The 21,226-nt window shown below is 36.5% G+C and overlaps 1 protein-coding gene across 4 annotated transcripts in view; it reads left to right on the top strand.

The window, feature by feature from the left end:
* FGF14 (fibroblast growth factor 14) overlaps window positions 1-21,226 on the top strand; it is a 383,177-nt gene that overhangs the window by 284,789 nt on the left and 77,162 nt on the right. For all 4 annotated transcript variants that reach the window (XM_065740954.1, XM_065740957.1, XM_065740958.1 and 1 more), the window contains exon 3: window positions 7,292-7,395. In XM_065740954.1, coding sequence (XP_065597026.1) covers window positions 7,292-7,395 — 104 coding nt within the window. The remainder of the gene's footprint in view (window positions 1-7,291; window positions 7,396-21,226) is intronic.

Here is a 21,226-nt window from a genome sequence, read left to right as displayed (position 1 = left end):
TATAATCCTTAGTCTTCTGATCTGTTATTCTATGAGGTCTTGATCATGATAATCCATGTCTGATGCTTACCGGTAAATAAGTTTTGGCAACTGCAGAGGAGGAAGCATGGCCCAAACTGCCGGGTTTCACTTAAAAATGGGAAAATTCTGACCACTGAGCTGGCAGTCTACCTATTTAATCCACCCAGTGAGAGAGGAGATATATTAGCTGTCAGTAGAACTGACTGTATGCTTACCTTTCATTTGAAGTGTTTTTTATAAAAAGAAAGGAAATTGAGAATCCTGAAGGGCATGTATCTCTGTCAGCCTTCCAGGCATGTTCTGTACTACTCAGTGTCACCACAACCTGTGAAGGAGTCCTCACCACCTTCACAGCCTCCAGGTAGCTTGCTGTTTTGGAGAAGCCAGTGATTGAATAACAAGGGAGAAAAAAGAAGTGATTTTTGTTTTGAGCAAGGAACTGAAGCTTAGTCATGCTGCTACTTTCTGTTCCGCTGCAATTTATTGTCTCAAGCAGTTGGAAAGCTGCTTGAAGTTAAAATTCCCTGAAGTGTATGTCATTTTGTACTTATTTTATGTGTACACTAGTAAACATAAGTTATACACTATTGGAGTCACAGTGTTATAGAGTGGTAGTGTGTGGAAAGACTGAAATGTGGTCTGTTCACATTGCTAGCGCTCCTTTTTTTTTTTTTTTTTTGTCTTCAAAGCTTCTTGGTAATCATTTTAATGTGGCTTTTTTGCTTCTATCTGAAGTCAAAATGAGTTCTATCAGTGATTTCAGTCAGCTGTTGTAGTGTATGTAACCCACTGTAGAGTGTTAGTCATTGCAAACAGAACGATGGGTTTCAGTTCACTTTTGCAGTCTCTTTTTATGTATTTAAGACAGTGATGTTTTATGATATAGTATGATGTAATACAGCTATTAGCTATTATTAATAACACAAAATTTCATCAAATCACATCAGCAAATCAGCGGTGTTAGTTTAAACTATCTTGTATGTACAGTCTGTAATTTTGCCAGACCCTCAGTAATATAAAGAGGCTTTTATTCACTTTATTCACTTCTTTGACTTTTTTTCCTTCATTCAATGCCTCACAGATTTTTTTTTTTATTTATTTTATTTTATTATATTGTATTTTATTTTCTTTTGTAGTGGTGGCAGGAATGACTGTGGTTAAAGCTGTAGTCTCTGTTACTTTTGTCCTGCTCAGTATAGCAGTCCCTCTCTTCCTTTAATTTTGGAGGGTTGCAGTAGTTCATAGCATTACTTGGTGCAAAAGGAACTTGCTCTAGGGGTAGGTGCTCCCAGTGAGCTCATTGGCCTTACTGATATTACTTGGAAAAAACAACAGATGCTATAAAGAAGTATATGTCTATTTTGTGCTTGTGATAACAAGCATTACATTCCGCTCCTGATCTACCACCCAAAACATCTCAATTTCTGACTTTGGTCTATCTTCAGCATTCTGTCTCACGAGTGAAGGATATTTTTAGTAGAAAGATTAACTATGTTTGGAAAACAGGGAGTTCTGATTCTTTAGTTTCTGAAATGGAAACCCTGAATCTCTTGGCCCTTGTGGCTTATCTTTATTCACCTGGAAAGCATACCTCCAACAACAACCAATGGAAAAGTTAAACATTGTGATACTTCCTTTGATGTGTGGTAGGCCTGATTTTAACACTCAAATGTTGTTATTTGAGCCTCTAATGAAATACAGTCATATTTAAAACATGTTAGAAAACCATTGCTCATCTGTAGCCTTAGTTCATAAACTGGTAAATATCAGACTTAAGACTATCCAAGCAACTTCGACTTGGTTATGCTGTGCACATCTCTTGCTTAATTATGCTGCACCATACTTTACTTCCTTCATGACACTTGGTGCATAGAAGATCTAGTATTCAAGGAATCATGTTCCTTCCATTTGACATGCCTTTATTTTCATCATTTAATGCATGTTCCTAGTGCTCCATTTATATTTTCCAAATTGAATATGGAAATTTTAACTTTTTTAATGTCTTTCTAGAATATTTTGGTTTGAAGATATTAATAAATAACCTTCACAGCTTTCTGGTAAGATAAAAGAAATAATTAGACAGAAATAAATCATATGAAGATTAAAAAACAACATCTGTAATGTGGTTAAATTTATATTACTAACCTGAAATGCTTGCTGTCAGATTTTTGAACACTTTTTTACTGCATTTTTTAGTTCAAAGTATTGCAGAGAGTTATCTATTCAATATCAACTTTAGGAGTTAGGGTAAGCCCATTTCTCCCATTGCTATAATCCTAGTCAATATGACAAGATCAGTGGGGGCCATGTTCAACCTTGCTAGAAAGTACCTTTTAATTACATCTTGTATTACATCAGTCAGATAGAATTTTTTCTCCACTAGAAATCATTGGCAGATCTGTGAATATCAACATCCCTATAGTCATTATCAGTCTAAAAGATGTTCTGGTGGAATCCTCATTTTTGCCTATGGGCCTGTAGATGGAAATAAAGAGATAGTTGCCTTGATCTGACTGCAGATTTGGACCTGTGGGATGTTTCCTTAACTGATACCACAGTAATAATGTACTTAGAGAACAGAGAACAAGTTACAAACCTTATGCAATTGGTTTCTAGCAAGTTTCTTAAGAAAAACAGTAATCTGTAAAGGCAATTTTCTTGTAGCTGTGAACCAGCTAAATATACTTTCACAGAGATATCAAAATATCTGATTTCAGGCATTTCAGATTTAAATTTAATATATTGTGATAATAATACAGAAAAAAAAAAGGAAAGAGATATGTTTTGAGCTTGTGTTCTACTCAAGGAAAGGAAGGAGTTACTACTTATCAGTAAGTGGATTTTAACTATAATTTTGGCTGAAAATTTTGGAATATTAGAGTCCTATTCAAATTTAGCCCAGCAAACCTTTCCCATGACACCTATAAAGTGTAACCAAGAAAATTCTCTTTTCTGGACAATTGTTGCAGGTAACTTCCCTCCACCCCCATGTTCTGATCTTCTATGTGATGGGAATAGAATTGGAGGTGTAAGAAAGGGAAGAAAAATTGTTTTATAGTCTTAGAATCATAGAGTCATAGAATCATAGTGTTGGTTTAGGTGGAACGCAAAAGAAAGCTAATGCAGTGTGCATAGTCTCAGAGCTGCAGATGAAGGGTTTTATTCACACCATTTTTGTCAATTGGTTCCCTTGATTTCCTGATGTTCCCACCTCTTATTTGCTGATTGATATACCAGTGTCTATACTTAAGCATGAAACACAGGAGAACTCAGCACAGGCAGAATTATATTTTCTTGGCTATTGAAGAATGTTCTCTCTTGGCTAATTTATAGACAAACTGGGCTAGATTTAGAGATATGCCAGCGAACTCTGGAAAGCTTTCAAATTTTAGAAAGGAGAATTTTATTAGAGTGGGGAATAACACAAGAAAATCTTTGGCAGGTATTACATCTGCAATTGGGCATAGAAGTCCTGCTCGCTAAACAGTACTTACAGCCATGTTCTTGAGGAAATTGATTTCCTTTGGCCAACTTCAGAGCAAGTAAAAATCACATGCTGTGCATTACTGCTGTGTTCTGCTGATCTCAGTATGAAGCACATCACTGAGCATTTATGAATCAACTGTAGACTAGCCTCCCTACTTTCACCAAAATCTGAACGAGTTTTAGAAGGTACTGAATATTCAGTATGTGCAGAATTATAGTAATTCAAATCACACTCTAAAATTTTATGGTCTTGCACTAACTACAGTAACTCTGACAGCATCTGATTAATACTTGGTGGCACTGAAAGATACATTATGTCCCTTCCTCGCTACTTTCTAAATTCACTAGCAGCTATAAGGTGTTCCATGAATTTTATTGATATATAAAACATTGCCACATTACAGGCCTCTAATTTTCATTCAGTGCTTTTTGATTATTTTTTCTAGTTCTGCCACTTTATTTTTATTGGTAATGCAGTAAATGAAGTCTGCATTTCACAAGTTTTGATTGAAGCAGTATAATTTGGGGTTATTTTTCATTAGCAGTTTGTCATGGATGACTTGGCAAACTGCTAGTGAAAAATAACCCCAAAGCTCTGGAAAAGAGCAGTGGCACAGCTGCACAGAGAGGTGGTGGAGTCTCCTTCTCTGGAGACGTTCCAGACCCGCCTGGACGCCTACCTGTGCAACCTGGGCTAGGGAGCTGCTTTGGCAGGGGGTTGGACTCCATGGTCTCTAGAGGTCCCTTCCAACACCTACAGTTCTGTGATTCTGTGACTTGTCTCTTGTGTTTACCATTTTTTCCTTATGCAAGTATTAGTTTTCCCTCCTAGTATCCCCAGAACGTTTTCTGCCCTTCCTCTATTGGGTGTTCATATCCAGGTTTCCTCCTGGAATTTCTTTTCTTCTTGAAAGAAGGCAAAATTAGGTTCCTGTCTACATTTCTTTTCCATTTGTTTCTCAGTCCCTTTAGCCTGAGCAAAAAGCCCTGATGTCAAGTTCCCTCTAGTATTGCTGTGACAGACTCATCCTTCACCACCCTGCATAATTGTTTTGATGTTTCTGGCATTGTTTCATTTGAGGGCTTTGGCTATTTTTGAAAAAAAACAAAATTCTTAATTATACTCGAACACTTGAAATCCCTTAAGAAATGTGGTTTTTAAACAATATAGTTAAATGGTATATTGTCTGTTAATGCCATTTTTCACTGATATATGTTTATCTTTTATCGGTTAGACAGGAAGCATTTTCTGTATACTGTATTTTTATGGAGACCAGCCCAGTAAGATCCTAAAATGACTAAAACTTTCAGAAACTACTGAAATAGTAATACTACATACTTGTGATACTTCTTATCTGATGTCATCACTTCTATTCCTCTTTGTAAATCCATAACTTTGTTTTCTGACCTTCCATACCTTTTTGCACACCTGTAGGAATTGCTCTCCTACAATTCTTAGCTTTATACTGGCTCTATGTTTTCATATAAAGGTTTTGTACATACGATTCTGTGACTCTATATCCTTTTTCTTTATGAGGATATTCCAGAAAATGTTAACTGTTGAAGGAAAGCTGATTTTTTTTGTTTTGTTTTGTTTTGTTTGCTTTTTGTAGTTTGTTTGCTTTTTGCATTTGCTTCTATCTTTAAATTCTAGCAGAAAACCGACCTTTTTTTCACTTCTAAAGATTTGATCAAGCTTCATCGTAAACTATATCTTTATATCTTGAGACCAATTGGGAGTTTTCATATCTTACAAAAATGTGCTCATCTACCACATTTTCACTGCCCTTTTTTCTCTTGATTTGGGCTTTACCGCTGACACTCTTAATTACAAATAGCTTCATAATCGATGCATTATGACTACAACTAAATTTTGAGAAATTCACTGTAGCTGTTACTGTGTTCCTGAAACATGGCTTGGTATACCTATGAATACCTATGCCCATACTGAACATACAAGTTGCAGTATTTGGTTATCATCCAAGTAAATCCATGACTCATCCAGAGTGGAAAACTGCTTTGCATGAACTCTACTACATCCAGATCTTTTCTTCAGAAACTGATGTGTGCTTTGCATTTGTTTTCCTGAAATGAATTAGTAAATTTAATATAGATGTGTTTGCTGCCATAATTCATAAAATAAAAATTGAACTGTGTCTTATCTACTGAACACTGATATTTTTAATGAATACAGTGGGCAGTGGGGCTCTTCTAAAAGAATCTTTGAAGAATCCTGTAATCTTTTGGCTGTACTGAATCAGAAATATCATTTAGGTTACTGTTCTTGTACTGCACTTGCAGCCCAGAAAGCCAGCCATATACTAAGCTGCCTCACAAACCGTGCAGCTAGCAGGGTGAGAGGGATGATTCTTCCCCTCTACTCTGCTCTTGTGAAACACCATCTGGAGTACAGCATCCATGCCTAGGGCCCCTAGCACCTGAAGGACGTGGAGCTGTTGGAGCATATCCAGATGAGGGCCATGAAAGTGATCAGAGGGCTGGAGCACCTCTGCTATGAAGACAGGCATAGTTTGACTTGTTTGGTTTGGAAAAGAGAGGGTTCCTAGGTGACATTATAGAAAGAAACATTATAGTACCTAACCAGGCCTACAGGAAAGCTGGATAGGAATTCATTATCAAGAAGTGTAATACAGGACCAGCAGAAACTGTTCTAAACTAAGAGAAGGTAGGTTTAGATTAGATATAAGGAATAAATTCTTTATTATGAAGGTGGTGCAGCACTGCAACAGGTTGCATGGACAATCTGTTGATGCCCCATCTCTGGAAGAGTTCAAAACAAGGTTGGATGGGGCACCTTGGTTAGTGGAAGTTGCCTATGGCGGAGATCTTGAAATTAGGTGATATTTAAAGGTCTCTTCCAATCCAAACCTTTCTATGATTTTTCAGGGGAACAGACTGTTTGTTTTTCTGCTATTAAACTACTGGATAGATATAAAATTTATATATTGGAAGTAAAATTTTCTTGTATATTTTGCTTCTCCTTTTCTTTTGCCCTTATGAGAATAGTACCCTTCTCTTCACATTGGTGTTTTTCAAATTAGTCAAAGCTGTGCTTTTTTCTGTTTTTAGAGAGGTATATATCATTGCTAGGGTATCTGCTATGAGTTGTCTTTTATTTAAAATCATGTCTTTCCAGAACTCGAGCTTTTGAATATGTTCTATATTCATCTCAGTAGGATTTATACACTTTTAGTGTCAAACATATTTCAGTGCTTTCCTCAACTCGGACAAGAATCTACCATTACCTGACACTTGTAGCAAACACATCATTTAAAAAAACATTTTTTTTTTTCAGATTAGAAACCACGAGCCCCTTGAAACCAATCATAACAAAAGTTCATCTTAATTCAGTAACATGAAAATGTCTAAGAAAATATAAACTTGCTTAGCTGAATCTGAAGATATGTGTTCTACCGGATATTTCTTAAGTATTACCCTCATGATCAGTTTATATTGGTGAAGAAAATGTTGTACTCTGATTATTTTGAGATTGTCTGATATACTTGTGTCTGCAGTGCTTTGTGTTTGCTAGTTAATGCTTATGCCTAATACTGCAATGTTGAAGAAATTACCACTACACTGATACGAAGGCTTTAATTTTAAGTGTAAACTTTTCTAGAAACAAGACCTTCTGAATTAGCTAAGTCTCAAAATTAGGAAAAAAAAAAACAAAGGAAGTAGCTGAATGTCTTTCTTAATGTTGTTCATGAAAATATTTAATAACCATAGTATATTCATATCTGGTCATGTTTTCTCTTTACAGCGTTATTCAACCTTATACCAGTGGGACTTCGAGTTGTTGCTATCCAGGGTGTAAAGACTGGGTTGTATATAGCCCTAAATAATGAAGGTTTCCTCTACACATCAGTAAGTACCTTTCTGAAATCTGTGTTAGAGGCAGAGCTGAAGATGAAATCTATATTGGAATGTAGATAGATGTGTTTACCTGTAAGAAGTACTATAATACTTGTATTTTTTATTTATACATGTAGTACACCCATCTTTGTTCTCATGTATGCATGCAGCGTATCTATAAATGATATGTAGTAGAAAAAACCGCATCCTGTATGTGAGAGTCTATGTGTTAGTAGAACTGAAAAACCTTATATGGTGTTTTTTTATTTTGTTTTTCCTGTTAGGCTACACTGGTAGTGGGTGAGACACTACAAAAATTATTATTTTCAATTCAATTCTCCAAAAAATGGAAATAAAGACCTGCAGTTATTTTCTTGCAGATTTGTTGTTCAGAATCCAGAAGCTGTTAAACAGTTAGCTTTATTGATAAACAATAATTATAATTATAGATTCCATGTAAATAAAAAGTCATTTACAGCCATAAGTTAATCATAATTTTCTAAATGTATGCTTAGCACTATGGAATTTTTAATGTTGATAGCGGAACCAATGTGAATTCCCTGAAAAACAGAGTCTTTGTAAAATGATCAAAGTAAGAGAAATTTTTTTTGGAGTCATAAGCAATATTGCTGTTTAAAGTGATTGGAAATGTCTCTGTTTGTTTAGGATATTCCAAATTATTTAATGCTAATCAGACAGTCTTTTAGGAGTGTAAAAATCCTCAGTTTTGTGTAAATTAGCATCATAACCTCATTTAGAAGACAGAGAAACTTTAATAGGAACCGGCAGTTCTGACAAGCCTTAAGAAGGTGGCTTAAAGGATTTTTCATTACTTTTTTTTTATTGCCCTCTATGTCAAATTTATTTTAATAGTACTTGTTTCATTTCTTACGTCACATAGTTCTTAATTTCCCACTGAGTTACAGTACACTGCTTTGTTTTCAATATCCATTGAAAGGAAATTGGACAGATTAAGTTTCTGATGCCCTCGGGGAAAGTATTCTGTTTGTTTCAAAAATACAGTTGTCTTGGAAAACCTAATTAGGGGGAAAAATGCAACTAATCTTGAATGTCAATGTCAAGACAAAGAGAAAAGTGCTGCTTATAAAAGATCTGTTAGAAATTCCACCAGCATGATGTAGAACATACTTTTTATCTTCCGTTCAAAATACTGAAAAAATCTATCATAAGAAAACATCATGTGACATGATTTTCTGTCAGAAAGAGAGAATCTAGAAGAAAAAATATGGAGCTGGTAGTGTTAGGGCTTTACTGACTTCCCAGTTCCAGCACTTCATGTGGACAGTTATTTTCAGTATCATGAACTGCACTTTGTTCTGTGTTACGTGTTGGTACAGCTACATCCCTGTCCAGCACTTCCTGAAGTAAGTTCTCCTTCCTTCAAATAGAACTGCAAATTTCAGGAAATGTATCAATTTCCTGATGGGTCATTCTGCTCAAGGAGAGACTGTGAAAAATTTCTGGTAATTTCCAAGCACACGTATTTTTCTGAAAACAGCCCAAGTTAAATGAATGGTGTCATCTGAGGAAGAGAGAGGACGTGATACAGACCCATAAAACATCCTCAGAGCATATAAGGCATTTTTGTGACACCAGTGAGAATCTGAATTGCCTTCTTTCTATGTCTTTTTGAACAACACTGATTATTTAGGTTGTAAACAGTGTTGTGGACATAAATAAAAGGCCATGTAAGTTGAAAATGCGAACCACGTGTAATGTTTTACAGGATTGCATATTTTTTCATTGCTGCTAGTAGTAAGTAAGCCTTTTATACTTGATCACTTATTATATTCCTGTGGTTACTGGAAACTTGTTAGGAATGTTGGAATTTTATTCTGTGACTGTTTTTATGTTTTCAGTGTCTTCCATTTAAAGATTTCTTGGAGAACTGTCTCGAACTGTCATTTTAGCTTGCACGAGGAAAAGAAATTAATTTTTTTTGGAGTGTACTGCTTCCTATTCCTTGTGCAGAGATAAAAGATGAGTGGACCATTAGGTGACAAAAAAAAAAAAAAGTGACACATCAGAAAACTGAGTGAAAATCATGAGCTTTAGGATGTATACAAAATGATTTTCAACTTCTAGTTTCGTCAAAGATGAAAGGTAGTAATATTCCAGAATTTAATGCAAACGTATAGGCAGTAGTTTCAAAATATCGGTCCCATAATACAGGTTCTATTGTTTCATATTAATGTATTAAAAATGTTGATAAAATATTTTTATATCAGTAATTGCCTGCTTTCAGCATAGAGACTAACACATTTGAAAATAAGAAGACAAAACATCAGAGAGAAAAGAGACTTCTCCCTGAGGATCAAGATGAAGAAACGCTGCATGCAGAATGTTCTAAGTAATGTCCTTTGCAGTAAAATGCTTTTATCCATACACTTTCTATTAGTGCCTTCTTTGATTCTTGGTCACTATGGTGTATCTACTGCATCTGCAATGCAGAAACAACATATTATGTGTTTTCCTGTTTTCCCCTTGCCTATTTAGGGAGGCTGGGAGAAAAAGGTTTTCTCTAACTAAGTTTGGTATGCCAACTACTGTCATTGAAAAACTGCCAAATCATGGGAATGCTTGTTACAATTTTCATATATTTAGATATATGAAAATATTATAGCTGGTAGAGGTGATTGCTGAAATGCTCTCTATCACTTTTGAAGGATCTTGGCAAATGGGAGAGGTGCCAGAAGACTGGAGGATAGCCATTGTCACTCCAGTCTTCAAAAAAGGCAAAGAGGATCTGGGGAACTACAGGCCAGCCTCACTGCTGTCCCTGGAAAGGTGATAGAGCTGCTTGTTCTGGATGCCATCTCCAGGCAATTGGAAGAGAAGGTTATCAGGAATAGTCAGCATGGGTTCATGAGTGGGATGTCATGCTCAACCAACCTGGTGGCCTTCTATGATGCCATCACTCCCTGGGTGGATGGAGGGAGGGCAGTGGATGTAGCCTATCTTGACTTCAGCAAGGCATTTGATACTGTCTCCCACAGCATCCTTATAATGAAGTTGAGGAAGTGTGGAATAGATGAGTGGACAGTGAGGTGGATTGAGAACTGGCAGAGCTCAGAGGATTGTGCTTGATGGTGCAGAGTCCAGTTGGAGGCCTGTATCTAGTGTTAGTTCCCAGGGGTCAGTGCTGGGTGCAATCTTGTTCAACATCTTCATCAGTGAGCTCGATGAGGGGATAGAGTCCACCCTCAGCAAGTTTGCTGATGACACAAAGCTGGGAGGAATGGCTGACACACCAGAAAGCTGTGCTACCATTCAGTGAGACCTGGAGAGTTGCGCAGAGAGTAGAGTCTTGCACCTGGCTGGGATGCACCAGTACAGGTTGGGGGATGACCTACTGGAGAGGAGCTCTGTGTAGAAGGATGTGGCTGTTATGGTGGACAACAGGCCTGCCACAGGACAGCCATGGCTGGAAAGGTCAATGGCATCCCAGGGTACATTAAAAAGAGCATAGCCAGTAGGTCAAGAGAGGTGATTCTCTACCTCTACCCTGCCTGCTGAGACCTCACCTGGAGTATTTGCCCAGTTCTGGTCTCTCCTGTACAAAAAAGACAGGGATCTCCTTGAAAGAGTCCAGAAGACTGGTACAAAGATGATAAAGGGCCTGGAACACCTCTCTTATGAGGAAAGGCTGAGCTACCTGGGTCTGTTCAGCCTTCAGAAAAGAAGACTCAGAGGGGATCTGATCGATGTCTATAAGTATCTAAGGAGTAGGAGGCAAAAGGATGAGGCTGGACTCTTCGTAGCAGTGTGTGGCGATAGGGCAAGGAGAAATGGCTGCAAATTGATGCATAGGAAGTTCCACACAAATGTGCATGGGAACTTCTTCCCAGTGCAGTGATGGAGCAGTGGCACAGCTGCACAGAGAGGTGGTGGAGTCTCCTTCTCTGGAGACGTTCCAGACCCGCCTGGACGCCTACCTGTGCAACCTGGGCTAGGGAGCTGCTTTGACAGGGGGTTGGACTCCATGATCTCTAGAGGTCCCTTCCAACCCCTACAATTCTGTGATTCTATGATTACTAATTATAAACGTTTACAAAAATGGAAGTATGAGGTATAGACCAAGTGATATTTGTATTGTCTTAGCTGAGATCTAAGTCCTCTATAGCTCTTCTGAGAATGTCTCAGTGTCTCTTTTTTCATTAACAGTGTGCGAAATATGTAGCTTGTGAGAATATTCTACATTTTAATACCTCACTTCATAAACTGAAAGCACCAGCTCAATTATGTTTTATCAAAAGTTTCACTAATTAAGCAGTAGCACTGACAGGAAAGGTATTATATGTGATACATCTTTCTCTGATATGAGGTGTTCAATAAGAGGAAAATGAAGGTGCAGTGATAGAGTCCAGTTCTGCTTGTAGATTGTTGTATGCAGATTAGGAATGTCTTCTTACTTGTTTTTTCATTATTTTTTATGGCTCTTTTTGCCAGTATCAGAGTTACTTGTTTTTATCATATTTTATTCTGCCACATTTGTGTAAGATTTTTATCAACTAATCCACAGAATTAAAACGAAAAAAGAAAGGCTAATAAATAAGATAGACAACTGGTATGGCAATTTTTCATTTTTAAAACAGAAATACAGAGACAGCAAATGGTGTAGGAAAGTCCTTTGTGAGCTCTTCATACCTATTTTGTTTGCTGTAGCACCTGAGATTTGTATTCTGTCTGTTGGGGATTGATTACGTCAGGGTCCCTATAACACAGTGTCAAAGCATTGTCAAATAAAGGAGAAGCAAAATCTTTGGAGTTTGACAGGGTTTTGTAGAATTCCTATGAGAAATTACTTAACCAAAATTAAAAGATTATTTTTGTGAATTTAAAGGTGTGTTTAAAGGAATTAATGTAATGTAATGATTCATTATTTTCTATGATATAAAAACAAAAGCCTTTTCATGTCTGTTTTATTTCCTTACACTTTTAAGGGTTAGCCCACTTAGAGCCTATCCATTAAGTTCAGTTTGTTTGGGTTTTTTTTGAAGTTTGGGTTTATTGCATCCTGATTTATTTGTGTGTGTGTGTGTGTATATGCCTATAGTTGTATATTTAAATTCATAAATCCTTACACTGAAAAACAAGAGCACAGCCTCAGGGGTTGTCTATTAGGAACAGATATTGCCTGCAGCAGGAATATGGCAGCGCAATAAGTGGTGGAAGCTTTTGTTAGTTTCATTGCTAATGTTGGTCAAATAATTCCACAAGAAGTTAGTTCAATTTTCAGGGGGTCTGCAGCTTCTTGTTTTGCTTCTAGTACTTTACACTATTGCAACAGGATGAACTGAAGTAAAGCATACATTAGTCCATTTTATGATTCCTGTTTTCATAAAATGATGTTTTGAGAATCTTCTTTGGTTATATCACCTCTCCTAACTTGGTGTCAGGCTGGAGTTGTGAGCTGCAGTTCCAAGGCTCCTCTTCTGAGTGCAGGACAGTGAGAACACTGTCAGGAAAATGGATATGGAAACAGAGAGGCACAGCTGTATTACTGGGAAGTTTTAGAAAATGTTTGTGAAGTATTTTAGATTGGATGTAAAAGTTGCAGAATATGTGTTTTACAAAATATTTTTTCTGGAAGATGAAGACTCGTGTTTGAGCTGTTGCATTCATACTTTTGAGGGTGTTGGTTAGGTGGTGTTCCTCGGTAATAAGATATCAGTTTGTGTCAGACTTTCATGAATGAGAGAATATGTCAATACCTGATACTGTGAAGCATACTTGCTATATTACCCTAGCAACTCTTACCTGAAAGAAAAGTCCTTGTGGATTTCTCCTGACATTTCAGAAACTTCCCTGTGATGATATTACTACAATTTCTTTAAGCCCAAATAATTGACCTGCTTGAGGAGAACAGGACTAACCCTCAAGGAAGAAGATAGGAGCACAAAAAGTACAGCATGCAGAAGAAAAGTGAACCGAAGTGACCCATGTTTCTAGTATCTAAATCAAAGTAAAAAGAAAAGGAATTTTCTGTAGCTTTTCATAGAAACTTTCTTTGTACAAAGCATATGCAGTAATTTGAAGGTACAAAGCTACATACAACATGATAATAAACAGAATTTTAAACTAGCCAAATACTAAGAACAAATGTATTGTAAAACTTCTTTACAAGAGTAATTTAAAAGATTAATGTGATGCAAATAAAGCATTTTCTATTGTTTTTGTCTTGTCATTGTTACACAGTAGTTGATCTAGGGTTTGAAAATGATCATACCCCATTATGCTAGTTACAGCACGAACAGTTATGAATATGAGTGTGAAGAGAGATGTGGGCTAATATGAACTTGTTCTATGATTGTAAAGCGTTAGGCTTTTGGTTTAAGAGTCAGAAAAATAATACAGTAAATCTTACTGCTCTTAAGGTATGCGTGGTTTTGCTCATCATAATGGAGTGTCCCCTCTAAAATACTAAGAAATATAGTAAGAAATATAGTAAGAAATATATGATTTTCTTTCTCATGTCAGACTTATGCTTTAGGGTCTCAACCTTCTCCCACGATCTTATCTGTCTGCATTGACTATATTTAGGCAGGAATTGAACCTCAGTTCACTTGTCATTATTTGTGTCTTGGAACTACTGTGGCATGCTGTGGTGAGGGGAAAATGGGAGAATGTGATTGTTGAAAAATCACAGCTTCTAGTAAAAAGTTTTTTAAAAACTAGTTATGTTAATAGTGTTATTTTTAACAGTGTGTACACACATATGTTATGGAAAAGCCATCAGCTAATTTTAAGGGATTACCACTCTAGTGTATTATTATGTATGAATAACTTCTTTACATAGTTTGTTATCTTTGACACCAAGCAGAAAGTGCTCTGTACTTGCCTAATAAAACATTAGTTTCTTAGAGAGGAGGAAAAAAAGCAATTTTCAGGGAGTGTATTCCACTGTAACTTGGGATGTTTCTCTTGAGTGATAAAAGAAAATTCAGTATGTTCCAGAAGGACTTGAAATGCAGGGAATATTACAGAATATCAGGGAGGAGGAAAATGTCTGCGTGGTTTATGTTTATTTATATCTGTGTTTGGAGGCAGGTAATTTGTCTCTCAAGTTGCCTGTCGAAAATAAATACAGCAAATCGCTAACATGTTTATTAGCACAGTTGAGCATAACAGAGCTGTAGACAAGCTTATGACAATATCATCATTGATGCTTATATTTGTTACTCTCTGGATGTTTAGGATGTAGAAGTGGTTACTATTTGAAGTACTGTTCATAGTACTTATGTAGTAGAAGTATGCTACTTTTAATATACAACGAAAATGGTTAGAACTGCAACAGTATTTTATGTTGACTCTATCCCTGGCAGCTCTTCCACTCTGCTACCATTCAGTAACACCGTTTGACAGAAAATTCATGGTAATGCTTCTTGACATTTAAACCAAATACGTATGTCCTGTTCATTAAGGTCTACAGTATCCTGGATAGGCCTTGTTCCCAATTTTTTGTTTCTAACAAAAACTTACATATTTGCTTAAAATATTTCTTTTCTTTTCCCATGTTAATCACTCACATGCACATACAATAATCTTTTGATAATCCCTAAGATTACAGAAACGTGCAGTGCAATAAATATCAAGGTTGAAAAGCAGCTTGTCCAAATTTCATATCAAATCATGGAAGATCACAGGCTCAGCAGCTGCAGTTGGATATTTTTCTATTAATAATTTTATGACCAGGAATAGTATCTGTATGCTAAAATGAGGGCAATCAAATCTCATGCTTCAGGAAATAAGGTGATGGCCACATGGATCAGGTGGAATACTTTCTTCAGTGTATCGCATCCGTTGCTGTAGATGCACTGAAGAAGGTTTGCCTCTGAGTTATTTTGCGATTGTCACAGCCAAAGGCTGAGCAAGGGCTTGATGGACTAGCAGTATAATCTAGTCTGTCAAATCTGTGCTTCTAGCATTTCTTGTTTCTCATGGTAACCTCTCTGTACTTTTGGCCAATGTTTGTTTTGTTATAGAAATACAACTGCACTTTCCTGGATGATTCTTTATCCTCAGTTTAGGTGGTCAGAGTTGTCTATAATCCCAAATGCTAAATGCTGCGTACCATATAGTCTTCCAATGCCCCTATTTTATTCTTTTACTTCCATAATAATTGTCACTACACAAGCCTATCAAAAAGATCATAATTCAGTATTTCTGATTTTCCATTAATAACTATTTAATCTTATTCACATGTATGAAAAGTAGCTATCAAAGATTTAAAATCTCTCAAATTTCAAAACATTATCAAAACCATATTTCTCATAAAAAACCTACTACTTATTTCCATTATTAGTTAATCAATATTTAAAAGATGGGAAACATTTGTAGATAGATTTATGGTAAGTAGATATCCCTTCCAGAATATGTTTGATGTAATTAAGACTTCTCACTGGATGCTCAAGATTTCTAGGTAAGAAATAAACTTGGCATGGAGTAGATTAGACATAAGTGGAGCAGTCTATCACTGGTGTTGCTGAATAGCTAAGGTAACTTCTGTTATTCAGATTTGTTTCTAAAAGATATATGTCTAGGCATCAAGATAGCTCAATGCAAATTGAAAGTGACTTTTAAAATGTTAAGTCTGTTCCAAAATGTTTCTGGTGGCAGAAGAATGAATGGCTTTAGGTAGGCAGAGTTCTCCTTTCATTATCCAAGAAACATTCTGTACTGTCTAACCAACATGAAATAATCAACTTTATTTTTATAAATTTCTTTAAAACTTTCAACTACCTGGATCAGAATATTCAATATGTATCCCATAATATTAAAGTATAGTATAATCCTTAAAGGAGGAAAAGATTGTATTTACCTATGTAAATAAGGAAAGCTTTGTAAGCATTCGTTATCTTCAAGGAGCTTGAAAGGTGCCAACCACATCCTATTAGGAAGCTGTTGGCTCAAGTGTGACAGTGTGAAAATGTCTGCTGTACCATGTTGGATAATGTGTGATCCTTTAGACTAAGATGAGTTTCAATAAATACTAAATTTTGAAAAAGCCACGGCAGTCTTCATTACTGTTTTAAAATGAGAATGTTATTTGCAGTGCAAATGTTTTCTGTATTAGTGTTCAGGCCCCTTCAATTGTTGGTAAAATATTTTAATTTAGGATGTATCCTAGGCTATTTTTAGCCCCCTGTCTAAGGTGGCATGCTGGGGAGGAAGAAAGCTGTTTCTTTGGGCTTTCCTCTGTTGTATTTTCTGTGGCCAGGGACTAGATACTGTCTGATGTTTCCATGAGGCTGATAAGCAGTGGGTGAATGTGTCCATAGATACAATTGGGATCATCTGTGAAGGATTCTCATTCCCAAGTAAAGCTCTCAGAAGGAATAACTCAACACCACTTTTTTCACACACACCCCTCCCCCACCTTTTAGTTTGACTTGTAGTTAACTTTTGGCTGATAGGAGTTCCTTTGCAATTTGATTAAATGTGATAGGACATTTTAACAAAACTGTCTGTGTTAGCAAGTATCCAATGACTTCTACTTAGCTATAGAAAGCATCAAGTCTTCATATCTCTATTAGTTTTGCATGTCAGATTCCTCAACCCTCCATTTTCTCTTCTGGCAGCTTTCTGTATAAATCATCCTGTGATATTTCAATGAATAGTCCATTATTATATTTTCTCATTTAGACAGATGTCATAGATCTTACAACCTGTTTCATACATTTTGTTTGGTCAAGTGTGATTATTCTCTGCCTCTTCATCTGTCCCTCATTTTATGAATTGTCAAGTCACCAGAGAGACACTTTTGGATGCAGATGGTCATATAAAGACCTTCCAGAGAAATACATGTAATTAATCTTTTTTGTTACTCAACCAGCTATGGTGTGACATCCAAAAAATATCTAGCAGTAATGAGGTACTTTTTGCCCACAGCTTCCTGTAATCATGTGCATCTTAAATCAATTAAAAGTCTCAGTTTCAAAGGTCTGGAATATTGCTTGAATACTGGAGTGCTCTGAATTTTCAGAATTGGAAAGTATTGGCCCAATTCTGTTGCTGCTTTTGACTGTTGACTGTGTTGGTAGCAGGGCATAACTGAACACTTTTAAAAATCCATCTTGCAAGGGTGAAACCAATTAGGTTTATTTGCAATGTTTATTCAACATATTCTATTCGCTGTCAGATGAGAAGCAATCTTGACTGATTCCTGTTGACTTGACAAGGATTCTGTTTTTTTAGCGGAATACAAATACAGCCTTAGGGAAATACTGTCTCCCCCTGGGGGTATCTCAGGAGGAATCATAAATCTGTAGAAAATAAGCAGTCAAAACTGAATTCTACACTAAAAACTTTGGAGTAGGGGTGAGAAGGTGATTCACCTCATCATGTTTGAATTCAGTTATGAATGTTCTCTACATTTTGTTCTACTGATATATTTGTCATTAAATATTTTGTTATTAAATGTGACATGAAATCACTACTTTGCAAAACAGAAACCTCTGGACTTAATGTGCAGGATCTGCAGGAAAATTCTGTACTGAAAAGTAACTGAAAAGCTGAAGATTTAATTACTTCTGTGCACCTGTAGTTTTCTTTTTCCAATAACACATGATGTTGCAGATAGCTTTGGCTTATTAATAGGATGGTAGAGCTTTTTCAGCATTGCCAAACGTTTACATTACACTACTCAATCTCTTGTGTAGTTGTGTAGTTTCAGACTGCAAGTCTGAAAACAGTGTTTCAACATGAAAATGAAACATCAGTAGTTTGCAGCTTTGCAGATGTACTCAGCTGAAGACCTAGAGTTTTCCACAAAAAAGATGTGATTGCCTAATTCACCATGGAATTGTTTACTTATTGCAGAATTGCCTAACAGCTGATGAATTTTAAAAAAGATAGAGGAAGGATTTTATGCCACTGGAACAAAAAAGGGTTTTATACCACAGGCAAAAAAAAAAAAAAAAAAAAAAAACCACCCAGAATATAACCAACATTTCAAAAACATAGTATGTTCACTTTTTCATGTCCCTCTTGGCCAACATCTGACTTCTATGTTATGACTGATGTTCCCTAAGTAGTTATACCCTGTCACACTCTGATTCAGACTGCAGGCCAAAATCAAACACAGTCCAGATCATCAACAAAGAGAATAATATTATGAAAAGTTCAGCTCCTAAAGGTAGCTTAGAAGATGTTGAGAGTAGGTAGAAGTATAAGGGTTTCTTTATTAATTCGCTAACTATTGTTGTTATTTCTCCTCGATCTGTTTTACACTGAGTACAGCTTTCTTTCCAAAAACTAGTTTTTTATTTTTTTAATAATATTTTAACTAAAAATTAAACATGATGGTGATAAGGCTATTTCTTAATATTTCTTTTAATTTTAGAAGTTAGAATACGTTTGAACATTCCCTGCTAAGGGAAGAGCAAGGCGCATATTACTGCAATAATGTGAGGATAGACTGGTCACATAAAAGAGTAAAATGTAATTGATGAAGAATAACCTTCAAGTTCTATTTCCATAAATTGCTGAAGTTCTCAGGGAGATATGAACTGAGAAATGTATTCTTTGAGAACTCAAAGCAGTAGTAATTTCATACTTCGTAAGAATTACTTTTTTTAAAGGGATAGAATAATTTGTTGGATTTGGTAGGAATTTTTTTCCATTATTTCTGGTGGAATCTGGAAATAAATGGCTTTACTCCATTAGATACCATTAGAAGGATTTGTGTCAGTGTAAGTATCTGTCAGCAGTTTGCGGGCAGGTTTGACCCAGTACTGTGACGACCGAGGCAGGGGACCCACGGGCCCACACCCTGGAGAAAAGGGAGAAAGGGAAAAAGGGAGACAGGAGATTGGCCTAGGAACAAAACAGTGGCAACGATCTGAGGAGGAAAACAAATTTACTAAATAAGATATCAGAAAGGAAAATAACAGTAATAATACAGTATAATTGGAATTGAGGCTTATGAATCTAATAAAACGAGCAAGAGAGAGTGTCCGATAAACCGAAGGCCTTACGCTAATGCTGAAGGCGGACGGCTGCAACAAACACACACTGCAAACGAGCTTGATCCGGAAGGGGAAGAGAGAGTCCCGTGACCGCAGACAGTTTTTATCTTTCCCTCTGAGCAGAAACACGTAAAAATACAAAGCATCGCACAGTCCTCTGGGGAATGTGGTTCTTCTTTTCTGAGACAGGCATATCCCTAACTATTGATGATCCGTGCAGGTAGAGCATAGACTCTTAAACTCCCGATACACCACATGATGTTATGATGTGGAATATCATTAATACAATAAAAATCATAAAACCACAACAGTATCATCCCAACTCAATTTCTTCATGAACAAATTATAACAGGGAGAATCTCTCTGTAAAATAAAATAGAATAATTCAGTGTGAAGGGACCAACAAAAATCATCTCATCCAGCACATCCAGCATATTAATGATGGCATTATCAAAGTGTCTGTTGAACACTGACAGGCATGGGGTACCAATGACTTCTCTATGAAGCCTGTTCTAGTGTTTGACCACCCTTACTGCAAAGAAGTGTTTCCTAATGTCCAATCCGAGTCTCCACTGGCAAAGTTTTGTGCTGTTCCCTTGTATTCTATCATTGGTTACAGTGGATAAGAGATTGGCACCTCCCTTTCCACTTCTTAAGAGAGGAATTCAACATCCAAATGTTGCTAGGAAAAAGGATACTTAATTTCACTTTATATACTACGTGCATTTAACAGCCCCCCCCCCCTCCTTTATTTTTCTTTTTTCTTTTTCTCCAGAGAACTTCTAAGGCTTAAAAAAGATAGCAAGAGACAGCATTTAATATTCTTTTTCAGTACCTAAATTGTTCATGAAGGAGACTGCATTGACTATTTTCTTCTTGACATTTGAAGATCAGGAGTGTGCCCTTGTCTCTTCATTTTCAAGTATCTGTTAGCACCAGCAGCAAAGGAGATGAAAGAATCAGCCTTTCAGGCACTGGAAGCAACAACTTTGGAAACGTTAACTGAGGCAATTCTATTACCCATTTAGCATTCATTTGATCATTGAGGATGGCTGTAGAATAGCCGTTGGAAAAAGAATAAGAGATAAAATTGATATATACTTCTAGAAATTTCACTATATCTTTGACAGCTGACAGCATCTTGTCCTGTGCCATACTACTCAGACTTCTGAAAGCTGCTTTTCCTCAACTGACGTGAGTGGAGAAGAAGATAGATCAGTTGAGCTTTGATTTCTAGAGATTATTTTGTGGAGAAAACTGCTCTGTTGAGGGTGTGAAAATATTAAGATGCAGTCTAAAATACTGTTTGATTCATAGCTTTGGATATGTGTCATTGAAAAAAAAAAGAAATGGAGACAGCAGGATGAATTAGGATGACTGAACCTAATCACATTAGATTCACTTAATATTCTACCAATAATATGAAAACACTCTCATTAGTATATTGTGCCAGAAACTACTCAAGGTGAAAATAGCCACACTAGAAACAGTGGGAATTACCCTGGTAGGAGATGGCAGGAATGCTCAGCTATTAGGCACAAACAAGGCAAAAGGCTCAAATAAAGTGTCCTTGAATTCTGTCTGATCATGACTGTTATTTTTGTTGAGTCATGTTCAACTTCACTAGTCTATGGATCATGTCAAACTCAATATAGCATGAACTTAGCTGGACCAGGCTCTGAGCAATCTGATCTAGCTGTAGTGTCCCCTGTTCATTGCAGGGGAATTGTACTAGATGACCACTAAGGGTCCCTTCCAACTCAAACAATTCTATGATTCTGTAAACTTCTGCTGTTATCATAGAACCATAGAATGAGTGCCTTTGATTGGAAGGGACCTTAAAAATCATTAGT

This window comes from Cyrtonyx montezumae, unplaced genomic scaffold (assembly GCF_038088225.1).
Source record: "Cyrtonyx montezumae isolate F1298 unplaced genomic scaffold, pur_monq_1.0 scaffold_3, whole genome shotgun sequence".
Lineage (NCBI taxonomy): Eukaryota > Metazoa > Chordata > Aves > Galliformes > Odontophoridae > Cyrtonyx > Cyrtonyx montezumae.
This window is presented reverse-complemented; position numbering and strand designations above follow the sequence as displayed.